Source organism: Ictalurus punctatus, chromosome 5, assembly GCF_001660625.3.
Source record: "Ictalurus punctatus breed USDA103 chromosome 5, Coco_2.0, whole genome shotgun sequence".
Taxonomy (NCBI): Eukaryota; Metazoa; Chordata; class Actinopteri; order Siluriformes; family Ictaluridae; genus Ictalurus; species Ictalurus punctatus.
This window is the reverse complement of record NC_030420.2, coordinates 21482436-21495455: the sequence shown is the minus strand read 5'-3', so window position 1 is coordinate 21495455 and position 13020 is coordinate 21482436. Positions and strand designations below refer to the sequence as shown.

Genomic DNA, 13020 nt, shown 5'->3' with positions numbered 1-13020 from the left:
TCTGCCTTTTATTGGAAGATATGTGTAAAACCATGTCTAAAAAGGTTTCATAACACAAAGTGGCCAAATGAGAGTTTTCTAAGAGCGTCACAAGTTCAGGAGTTTACCAAAAGGTATTAAAACAATGTCGAATATTAATTCATTTTCTTTAGTAACCACTTTATCTTGATCAGGGTCATGGTGGATCTGGAGCCCATGGCTCTGGAGCTACTGCAACTCAAACCTGGACAATGTGGTTATTTAAAATGAATAAAGGAAGGAATAAATTAATGCATTTTTACCATAGAAAAATTGACTTAAAAATAATGCTTAAAATAACAGACAATTCAGTACATCGTCAAATACACAACAGTGTGAAAACTTTTGCTAAAAACAATGTTGTAAAAATGCAAACAGAAAATCAGTGTGGACAAATTAACATACAGATTTGCTCTTTGCAGGCAGGACTAAAACAGGAATTTCCTGCAACTCTCTACTCCACACTTGCACTCCATGCAGATGCGATTGATAGGAGTGTCTGGCATTCCTGACCGGCTGCAATTTATGTCCATTTTGGAGCTTTCTACATCTGCCTCATCAACTATAAACACAGAGGACACCATAGCAGATGAAGGAATAAACTACAAACTCGTTAATAATGAAGTCTTTCAAAGTATTACAAAAAGTCATAGTTGTCTAGATATGTTTGCTATGAAAAATCCAACAAGTGCAGTGCTACTAAAGTATCACATGCTTACTTCTCATTTTATAGTCGAAAGTGAGCTCTTCTCCCACTCTTATTGCTCGTCTTGCAAAGAAAGCAATCCTAGGAAACCGTTCATCTAAGTTGTCGATGAAAACATTATACACCTTCAAGTTTGGGTCGCACTGCAAAATGGTTGAGGACATACTATGATTTTTGTAGTTTAAGTTATATGTGGGACACTGGGATATACCAATTTAGACATAATGCTCAGTTGTTAGCCCAATAAAGAGAACACAAGATCAACATGACAAAAGGGAAAAAGGACATGTAATGTCAGTGACAGTGTAATGACATTACAATTTACACCTACTGCATGGAATGCCAAAGGCCAGGTAATTTAAAGTAAGAAATCTTGACCATGACTGATATAAAGTCATGATGCATTTAGTTTTTTATATCACAGGAGATTTCCATTTACACAAATTAGATTATCTCCATTAAATAAAATTTAACTGATTGTTATCATTGTTACGGTCTGCTATAACATGCCAAACTGACAGCTAATCAGCACATCATGAGTCACACTTACACTGTGGTTGACAAAGTGGGAAATATTTCCATAATGGGCAGCATCCAGAGTAAAGACATCAGCCACGTAATCCAGATCAAACAAGTAGGTGACACCCTGCTGATCATACATCTGTCCTCTTCTCTCAGCCTCCTCTGAGGTGATGACCTTAAAAACACATAACACACAGACAGCAACGGAAGGCAATGCAAGAATAATTCTTATAGTTGTGATTTCGGTGGATCTATATAAGAAATAAAGTAGTTATTTAAAAGTAAATAAATAAATAAATACAACCTAAAATCATTACTGACCTTTCTCACCTTGGTGGTTCAGGTCTCCTGGCATATTGTATACAATTAATCAAGTGTCAATCATTTAAAAGTCAAAAACCCTGTTTCTTCCACCAAAATACATTTACCTATTCCCACTGACTGTTTTTGTGTAGATAAATGTTTTTAAGTACATCATGCAGATGTGAGCAAGGAAAAATATTATTAACCATTAATAATTTATCATATTTCACATCCCCTCCCTCACCCTGGGAATGCAGACCCTGTATTCAAAAGTCATGGAAAAAAAACCTCAAATAGCATGCAATTCTAATAACGATAATAAGAATAATAATAATAATAATAATAATAATAATAATAATAATAATAATAATAATAATAATAGATCAGGGTGATTATTCTAATTTTGCAGCGTTTATACCAATCTGACGAGGAATAAATGATTTATACCAATCTTACAAGGCATTTCTTTAGAGACAGCAGAGACTTTTAAATGATCGTTATGCTTTTATTCAATCATTCATTCTTTAGTAACCTCTTTATCCTGGTCAGGGTTATGGTGAATTCCAGGAACAATGGGCATGAGGTGGAATACACTGTCGATGGGACAGCAGTCTATCACAGGGTCCATGCATGCAGACATTTAAAACACTCATTCATACCTAGGGGCAATTTAGTGTAGCCAATTCACTTACTGGCATGTTTTGGGGAAGTGGGAGGAAACCGGAGAACCAGGAGGAAAGCTAAGGTGAGAACAGTAACCCGAGTTCAGGAATCTGGGACCCTGGAGCTGTGAGTACAATACTACATACTTCCCCTGGCTCCCTGGTTCCACTTGTTGAATTTTATAGTATTTCAGTGATGAGGGAGATATATTTTGCCACAAGCTTACTAACACTTACTTACCAGTCCTTGTGCTTAGTTGTGGCTTTCTATGTTCTTCCTACAACTTTGACTTGTTTCTGCCAAGCTGATGTACGTTTCTTTGGGCAAAAATGAGCATATGAAACTCAGAGCACTCACCTCTCCAAGGTACTCCATGATGAAAGAGTTCTTGGGAATTCTCTCGAATGTGCACACACCCCATCCTCTTCCATTAACTGTTTTAAAAATGCACAAGTCATACTGGATGCCCCTCTGCACCACTCTGTTCCTGCAGTCTACCCACACTGGCACCGTGAGTTACACTCATAGATGGGCATACCTGGCCTGATTTTCACCTGCAGGTTTTCATTATAAGTCTTTGGGAGGGCTGTCGAGGTCCATGTCATTCCTGACAAAGATGCGCCCCTTGTGCTGACAGGTTCGGTTCAGCTCTTACTCCCAGGTTCGCAGCTTTATCCGCTGCTTGGCCCTCTCGTGGATGAAGGAAACTGCAGAGGCAACCAGTGAGCTTCAGTCCAGAGGCATATTAGCATGAAGCAGTGCTAAACGCATATCCTGCCGGAACTGCTGGAGGAGTCTGGGGCATTTAATATTTTTGTGCGGTTCCCATGTATTCTCTGACTCAGAGTAACCGTTCCACTTTACCAGGAAAAACTCCTGACCCTACACAAGGACATAGTACGTATGTTATATGTAAAAGAAAATGCAATATATAAATGGATGAATCTCTATTCTAATGTTGAGACGTGCATTTAGTAATGATAAGAATAATAAGAATTGAGATGAAAACTTTACCATTACAGAGTTTTAGTGTTCGCTCACCTTAATTTTTCTATAATTACACAGATAGTCCACAACATAGTCATTGAAGTCATCCTCAGTCACAACCATCTGCTTGCACACTAATTTCTGTCTCCTACAAAGAGACTGCAGCTCATCCCACGAGTACTTGCAAGACACACTGCAGTCTTCAGAGCAGGAAGGTAAAAACGCATAAAAATACATTTGGTACTGATGCCTGTCTAATAGGAAACAGTGCTCTCTCCTCAAAAAGAAAATGAAACTGTAGATTGGCAGTGGGTTTTTTTTTTTAACAATCCCAGTTGTCACTTTCATGACTGTTAATGTCCAGTGATACACTTCAGGTCTGTCTTATCTCTTCTCTTTTTTTTTCTTACAAGCATGCTGGTCATAAAGTGCCAGTGACTTTTAAGGATGTGCTTACAGTAATGATCATAGGCTGCACCAGGGGCGTTAGCTGGAATGTTAATCATCCAGGGCTGAGCCCAGATTCTTCTCCATGCATTTTTACCCCCATCTCAGCTAGTAGCCTAAGTTTTGTTTTATGGACGCTGAGGTAACTTAGCTGTCAATCAGTACGTTTACATGGACAACAATAATCCAATATTAACCAGATTAAGACAATTTATTTGTCATACATATAGATTGTATAATACAGATTATTATAATCTGATTAAGAAACAACCATGTAAACAGCCATTTTTTATTACCTTAATCCGATTAAAGTCATACTTGAAGTAAACACAAATCGAATTAAGACACGTGTAGTATTCCTGTTTTAGTCGCATTACCGACGTGCGTTACAGACATGTATACACCTTAATCACACTATTAACATTGTGTGGGAGTTTTCACCACATTTTGCAACAGGACACGATCACACACGACAGTGCTCAACTGTTTTACGGCAAACAAGAGAGCACAGCTGCGTCTGAAACCGCATACTTACCTACTATACAGTAGGCAAAATACATGTATTTCAGCTACTATATAGTAGGTAAGTATGCAGTTTGTGATGCAGTTTACAGCTTCAAGCAGTTGTCTATTTGCAAGTACAGCAAGACAAATAACTAACCACATTTGAAGCGTTCGTAAAAATTTAAAATAAAAACACCCAAAACTGTATAAGGTACCATAACGAAGAAGAACTGTATGTTGAAACATCAAATTCTGGAGGGAACGTCAGACGGCGTGGCGTAATGATGTAATGATGTGTGCCGTTAATTGAACCATGCTCTATAACATGTCAAAGGGGAACATGAAAAAGGGGTATTCGAAAAACAACTCATGTAAACACTTTAATCACAATATTGTCTTACTCAGAATAAAGTCAATAATTAGATTACTCCTGTCCATGTAAACGTAGTCAGTGTATGACAAGATTAGGAAAAAGTGGGATTTGTCATAAAACTTGCCTCGGGTGTTGTCACTGTTTGTAGAACTACCAGAGAGATAAAATATAAAACTTTTCTAACTAGGCTAGTTTAGTGTCACTAGCCAAGGGAAGGCACAGCTAAGCTATGGGTTTAGCTGCTACAGTACCATGCAAACTATATTATCTTTCCTCATGCTCTGCACATATCAATTTCATGTAAACTGGAACTCATATAGACATTCACACACCATGTTTTCCTACACAGCATCAGAAGATGTTACTGTTTCCGTTTCAAATCCTTTACTGGTTAAACAAAAATTAAATAAAATCAGCGTATATCCATTTTTTCCTCACACTGTGTGAGCTAGCGTTTGGCAGAGTTGAGAGCTGTCAGCCAATAAGACACGAGTATTTGCATGTATTTTCCTGTAAACCGTCTGTGATTGGTCTCACCTCCGTTCATTTAAGATATAAAATTACAACACCACCGTCTTCTTTTACTGACGTTCAGTTACGTAGTGATAAAATGCTCCAGGTGGAAAATTATTCGGGGCTAAAGAAAAAAATATCCGCGGCTACAGCCTCCAATGCCCAAGCCAGATTACGCCACTGGGCTGCACTACTGTTCCTTACCTTTTAAATACAGTGCCATCTCTCCTTCCATGCTTCTTCCCAAACGTAGATCAAATATACCGGAAGTGAGGTGTACATATTTCGTCATTGATCGAGTTGTTGCCAAGAGAAAGTTACTCAACTTTCATTGGTCAATTCCTTTCCCTCTGACCGCGGTCAAGCTAGTTTGCGTTTAGTGATTCATGATAAATCCGCGGTAGTGTAGTAATGTAGTAATGTAAACCTGTAAGTAATTCTACTGCGATCACCGCACATATTGTACTTGTGGTCTTTATAGCCTAAAGCGTATAATGTGAAGAGCTAGCCACTCAGAGGAATAAAACGTTGTTTCAGGCTGATTTGTGAAAATTTTCAGAGTCTTGTTTTTGTCACTCGTAGGCAAGCTTGCCAGGCGGGAACAATACATATAAGCAGTTTTCTTTTCTTTTTTTTTTCTTTTTAACTTTGAGATTACAATGTCCAATGAAAATCCACTTTTTTTTGGACAGAGTACGAGTTATGAAAACTTTCACTTATAGAGTTTGGCATATTTGATAGCTCAATACAGCTCTAGACCCATATGAGGTAACAGGGTATTTCTGCGAGGGGACCAAGCACTGAAACATTAATACACAAAACCTCAGAATATTGACCATCTACAGGTGTTAAAGCAGTTTCAAACCAACCAGGCTGTTTTGTGAAATATTTCACAGTAATATATTTGTCCTTCACTCATGCATTGGTGAGCCTGTGGTTTTTGTTTGTTTGTTTGTTTACTTTGGTTTGCCCTTTCAAATATTAAACCTGTCTTTAACCATGCAGTTATGATTTAGGTAAAAGGTTCACAAATAGAGTTTGGCATATTTGATAGATCAATACAGCTCTGCCATATGAACTAACAGGTTAAGGGAACTAGCACTGAAACATTAATGCACTTTTATCAGTTAACCTATATAAAAGCCATTAACTATTTTTACATTCCACAAGTTATCATCCATTCTTCTGGGAAGGCTTTCCACTAGATTTTGGAGCGTGGCTATGGGAATTTGTTCGTTCAGCCACAAGAGCATTAGTGAGGTTGGGCAATGATTTTGGGTAAGGAGATCTGGGGTACAGTCGGCATTCCAGTTCATCCCAAATGTGTTCAGTGGGGTTGAGGTCAGGTCTCTGTGCAGACCACTCGAGTTCTTCTTCTCCAAACTTGGCAAACCATGTCTTCATGGAGTTTGCTTGTGTACAGGGGCATTGTCATACTGGAACAGGTTTGGGCCTCTTAGTTCCAATGAATGGAAATTGTCATGTTGGAGCATATAAAGACATCCTATACAATTTTGTGTTTCCAACTTTATGGTAACAGTTTGGGGAAGGTCCAAAAATAGGTGTGATGGTCAGGTGTCCACAAATAATTATTCATATAGTGTACAGTTTTTCTTACATGTGAACATGCTGTACATTTTCGTTAGCTTACATTTATTTACATTTTCATATGTAATCAAACTAAAACAGTCATGCCAAACATTAAAATTTATAATGTTTTGTATTAGAATGTTTGCATTGGAAATTGCAAGAATTCCACAATCAAAACTTTGCATTATCAACTCAAAATGAACCAAAGGTTAACCAGTAGAAATGCATTAATGTTTCAATGCTTGGTCCCCTCACTGAAATACTCTATTACCTCATACGGCAGTGGGTCTAGGGCTGTATTGAGATGTCAAATATACCAAACTCTATTTGTGACTGTTTTAATAAAAATCACATATTGCCTAAAAGATGTGAAACTGCATGATTAAAGAAAGTTTTAGTATTTGAAAGAGGACACCAAGTTCAAAAACCACTCTTTTTCACCTTTCATGCAGTCCTCCTTGTTACTTATTTGTAAATATGATGCACAAAAATATGACTGTAAAATACTTCACAAAACAGATTGGTTGTCTTGTGCAGTGTTCGTAGTCGAGTACTACTTCATCAGAATTCACAAATCAGGACTAATAAAATGCACAATTACTTACCAGTGTACACTACTGTCCTATGGATTTATACCTGACTGAATCATGAATCACTAACTGCAAGCTCTTTACCGTTGTTTTGTAACTATAATAGAAGAACCATTTTACATCTCTTTTATGAATGTTGGACCACTTTTATGCTCTGATCACTTGTCTACATTTATGCATGCTACTGTTCTTTTGTCACTCAAGGACATGTTTCATTACATGTTTCATTACATAAAATATTGGATTTATTTATTTATTTATTTTTTAAATTATCTATGGCAAATTCTTTATATACATGTAAACCAAGGATATTTAAAACAGTTTGTTTGTTGGAGAATGGACTTTATTCATAATTCCACAATGGCAAATGGCAAATAATGCAAATAGTGTGCTCTTCTAGATATTACAGTGAAAACTACAATTTTACCCCCCCCCCCCCCCCCCCCATTCATTTTTGTTTTTACATTTTTCCCACATAGTGTCAGTATGTTTATTTTATACTGCTGCTTTGTATTGTATTTATTTATTTTTTACATAGATTTGAGATATTGAGGGATTTTTCCCCCTTTCCTTTTCTTTGGAAGAACTGTTTACATATATTCATGGCACAAATTTTTTTTTTAAGGCACACTGTATATCTTCCAGTAATTATGGTTTGCCCATTGCATTAAGGTAGGTTATTAAGGTAGGTTACTGATATATACGTTCTGCAATAAATTCTTTATTTGTTAGCTGAGTTTGTGAATTAGTGAGTATACGTTCTATACTGAATGGATAGACCAAAGTTTACATCATTATGGGAAATATTTATAAATACTACAAATAATTTCTGTATTATACAAAACAACTGTAATACCTCATCGAATTTGCAAGAAAAGTAGTTTTTCTTGCAAAATGACATACAATATATAAAATCAAGTCATATAAAACTTGCTTAAACTTAAAGCAATGGTTTACAGATTGAAGCACAGAGTTCGAAAGCTATCAGGGTTCCATGCGTTTTGACATTTTGGGCCTTAACACAGCACTGACACGAGATGAGTGTAGAGAGATAACATCTTTGGTTATATCTGGCTTAATACATCTGCTGCTATACAACAGTGACATCAGTATTCACCACATAGTTGATCTCAGCACTAACAGTTATGGTTGTGGGTTCTGTGCTCCTACACTCCTCAGGTAGCTTATCACTGTCTCTCTCTGACATATTCAGAGGCTTGGACTGTAGGGGAAAAGGAAAGCAGTCCAGCGGAGCATGTTCGATTCTACAAAGGCTGTCTTCACTATCGCTGCTGTAGCCGGGGTTAGAGCACCATGGCTCCTCTGCCTGAGAGCTGAGCTGAACTGCAAGGGGCAACTGAGCTTCTGTTTGAACTGCCTTATGACTGATGATTCTCTCCTCAAGGCCATAAGCATCCTCTGGACTGGGCTCCACTTTACGGAATATGTTGCGAGCGAAGAGGCTGATGCAGAACATTTCCACAATTACTGAATAGTGGTAGATTACTGAGACAGAGGGAGAGAGAGAATTCAAATTAAGGGTTCAAAAATTTCAGCAAATTATATAATATATAATTCAGGACTGATGCAAGGACTCACACTGAGAGCGAAACAGAGCAGAGAAGGGAGGTGCACAGGGCACAACTTTCAGCACCCCCATAGTTTCCAAAATTCCATTCTGAAGTCCACACAGGACTAAGACAACAATTATGCAAACAAATTTGGCTCGAAGCCCATAGCCGTGCAGCGCTCTCCTGGTTGCCTTGTAAAACAGCAGGTAGCCGTAGTAGGACATGAAGGTGGATACGCCAATGATTGCATTTACATAAATGTTAGGATCAAATGAATCAACCTGGGATAAAGAATACAAAAAAAATTACTTAATTAATATGTTGGATAATCATGCCGTATATTGAACTGAATTACCAAAGTATTTGGATAAACTAGTGTTTTAGATTCTAAAGCACATCAAAATAGCCAGAATTCATACATACCATTTAAAAAAGGCTCACAGAAATGTCTTATCAGGAGCAGCTATGTAATATTTACACTGCAGCTAATGGTTCATATGCTAGTTGATGCTGTCCTCTATGAAAATGCAGTTATAAGCAGATATTGTGATATTATAGAATACTTAAATTCAGAGTCCTTATAGGAAAACTCCACCCTTAAAAACAATAAATATGTTTACATTGAAATATTCGTGATATGCTACAATTCTGTCTTCTCACTGTTCCTGTGAGAAGTTGGTGATTGCCAGCTGTGCTGACATCACAAGGGGGACATTGCTCATGCAGTTACGGTGGTACAAAATAGGAGAAAACATAACGGATAATGGTCAGGTTTTGTTGTTAACCCCTAAAAACACACAACAAATTCACTCATGGTTTTTCAGCAACATTCAATGTCATATTAATGATGCAACCTGAGCAGTACTTCAAAAAGATGCATGTCTCAGAGGAAGCACGTGATAGCCATCACCCTCCTGGGTAGCTGTCATATGATGGGGAGACCTCGTGAATCAACGCATGTGAATCGAAGAGGGCTTTGGCTGAACGCGTGTTGCAATGACATCACATGACGTGTAGAAAACCATCCTATTTTTCTTTAAGGATGAATAGTTGTACCATTATCACACTGTGAATTTTTACAACAGTTATACACGTATCAGGAGCCTAAAACCTTTATGCTCGAATGGTGGAGGAATTATGTTTTCAGTTTGTCCCATTGTCTGTAAAAAATTCTTGATTTTCACAATATCGCGAGTGTCTGAATGTCTGTAGAATTTAAATGGAATTATAACTGTAACCAGCAGATGAACTGATTAGCTTTTGGCATTGATCCAAACAGATTCAAGGTCACAATAAGGTCAAATGTTAGGTCAAATAAAAAATTTTAAATAGCTTTGTTCATGTTGAAGTCCATTTTAAGGGTATATTCTGGCATACAAATTAGTAACAAGGAGGACTAGACTTGTTGGTGGCGGACTCACATCCCCATAGTCATACTGTTCATCTGTCCAGAGGACGAGTGTGATGAAGAACACGAGAGTTCTGACCACAGAGAGCTGGAGGACTGCAGCCATCATCCATCCTATACTTGTCCTGTAGCACAGGGGTGTGATGTTACAGCAAGATGGTTTTATTAAATATTTAGCTTTTAAAATGTAACCCAGATAGCTTAAAATCATATACTTGAATGCACTCCAAAATGAGCATGTGGATGTGTCCCCCTTTACCTGTTGATGTTGATGAGGGGCAAACAGCAGCAGCAACAGCAGGGAAAAGGATCAGGAGAAACCTGTTCCCCTGCCAGCACCTCAAACATTCGGGCCTTCCCTCCAAAGAAATTTTCAATAAGACCCATGAACTTCAACAGAGTAATGGAGTGATATCTTTAGGACAAAAATGAGTATACTTTGAGCAATTTATGAGTATTCATTCTTTGTGAATAATCACAGAATCATGCAACAATACATTTCTGATGATTCATACATTAATACATACGAAAGTATGGTAGAATTTAAAGTCACTTACAAAGAAGCGATAAAATTGCACAACGAGGAGGATCGAGGTACATATAGTGCAATGATGGAGGTCAATCCAAAGACCTGATATGAAAGGATAGCAATAACTAAACTAATATCATCAAGCTTCCAAAGCATATAATATTACAAAACCATCTACTGACTGATGATGACCCATCACGTGTGGTTGTTTTACCGGATACATGCCCAGGATCCACAGGCTGAGGCACCTGCGTCTGGACGAAGGCACGTGGCGGAGAAAGAAGCCAACCTCCTCCAGGAAGAGAGCCAGTAGCAGGACAGCCAGTGCGGCCGGGACGAGGTACAACCACAGCTCATTTTTAATCACTTCACACAGAGAAGACATTAGTAAGAGCTACTTAAATTAGGAACAAAATTGCATTATGTAGAAATCCAATATGGCCAGAAATCACCCAGTTAATGCTATCTAAATCAATATTATTCCAAAGATTATATTTTGGCATTTTCACTGTAAAACACAACAAAACAGCTTGTAGCCATTAGGGAATACTTGAAGACATTTCTACAATACACAATATGTCATGATATATAGGTTTTCTAACAAACTGCCAGCAAAAGAGTAGTGTTGCATTTAAAATTTATGAAAAACTGAGTTTGATGTCTACAAAAATTTTGTTAAAACTGAGACATGGAAACAAATTCAGTTTTATATTATAATAAAAATAGCCACTCTTTATAACTGTGATGAGAAGAAAAGCATCTCAGAATACATCTCAGGATGGGCTACAACAGCAGATAGCTTTCTGCTCACCACAGTAGTAAAGAGTGTTTATTTTAGTTTCTGTAGTCTTTCTGGCAGCTCAAATTAGTCTGGCCATTATCCTCTGACCTCTCTCATCCACAAGGTATTTACATCCACCGAACTGTCGCTCACTGAATGTTTTTCGATTCTATTTAATTTCTAAAGACTGTCACATTAACAAGAACCTGCAGCCCCCCCCCCCCCCCCCCCACCAATGGTGGAAAACTTTAAGGAACAGATTTACCCCTGAATGTTACAAAGTGCAGACAGTGGATACTTCTTAAAGACACCATCATGTTTTTTATATATATATTTTTTTATGTGGAGTGTGCACTGTACAACTCCCGATGAATGAGCTCTTACTATTGAAATGATAACGCATTAGAAAGAGAACATTAATATAAACCCATGATTTGTCTGGAAAAAGGCTCAACTGCCAGAGCCACTGTTATAGAAATCAACAGTGCTGTGGTATAAAGTTGGATAACCTTAATAATGTAACATGGCAGCGACATATTCTTTCCATTATAACATAAATATCACATCCATCTAAAGCCTTCGTATTTGGGAACAGTGACCAAAACAGCCAAATGCACACGTACAAAACGTCTTTTAGAAATATGCTGTTTATATAATTTTAGCTATATTAATGGATGCTTGAAAACAATCCATTTCTTAAACACAATCTCAGCCACACATAATTCAGATGCTACATCATACATTTACAGATTGCTTTAGAATTAAATTGCAGATAAAATAAGGCTGAAGTGCTGAGCAGGAGTTTTAAGTTGTGTTTCCTACCTTTAAAGAACTCTGAGGAAAGTGGGATCTCAGCACCCATCACGCTGCAGTTGTCTACTCTCCTGGTCATTGCTCTGATCTCAGGAAACGAGCAGCTCTATAACAGGGTTTGGGTGGAAAAACAGCAGCAGAAGATAGTCAGTGAGTTGGATCTGCTCTGTGTTAAGGAAGTTCCCGAATGTCTTCCTGATCTCAGAAATTAATGATTGACAAATACAGGTAGAGTTACAGGTAAGGGACCAAGTCCATCCACTCGCATGTACTCCAAGTACATCTCTCTCTCTCTCTCTCTCTCTCTCTCTCTCTCTCTCTCTCTCTCTCTCTCTCTCATATATATATATATATATATATATATATATATATATATATATATATATATATATATATATATATATATATATATATATATATATCTCAAAGGAACAACTTTGGATAAATCATCATCTACACTACAGAATATGAAGCTGTGATTATTTACTAATTATTAAATAAGTTGCAATGGGTCATGTAACAACATAATATTTCATACGTTTAAAATTCATCTTTATGTACAGTGATTCTCACAACAATTTGAAGTATTTCATACAAACCAAAATATAAAATTAATAACAATTATTAAATATTGAATTGTAGAGATGCAAGTAACTGTGCACATTTATCAAATAAAACATCATAAATAAAACACATAGTTAC

At 37.3% G+C, this 13020-nt stretch overlaps 2 protein-coding genes across 2 annotated transcripts; both read right to left on the bottom strand.

The window, feature by feature from the left end:
• Window positions 1-446: 446 nt before the first annotated feature.
• Window positions 447-5271, bottom strand: suv39h1a (SUV39H1 histone lysine methyltransferase a). Its single transcript, XM_017467434.3, is given in 8 exon segments — window positions 447-580; window positions 738-867; window positions 1275-1421; window positions 2570-2709; window positions 2712-2785; window positions 2787-3094; window positions 3254-3399; window positions 5241-5271. Coding segments are annotated over 8 exon segments (1110 nt in total).
• A 2393-nt stretch (window positions 5272-7664) lies between these two features.
• On the bottom strand, window positions 7665-12473 carry si:dkey-16n15.6 (organic solute transporter subunit alpha). Its single transcript, XM_017467272.3, has 7 exons — window positions 12328-12473; window positions 10939-11090; window positions 10753-10826; window positions 10455-10610; window positions 10209-10320; window positions 8816-9068; window positions 7665-8722 (listed from the first exon to the last, which is right to left on the bottom strand). Exons 1-7 carry the CDS (start codon window positions 12395-12397, stop codon window positions 8307-8309), a joined length of 1233 nt encoding a protein of 410 aa, XP_017322761.1. The 5' UTR covers window positions 12398-12473; the 3' UTR covers window positions 7665-8306.
• Window positions 12474-13020: the final 547 nt, after the last annotated feature.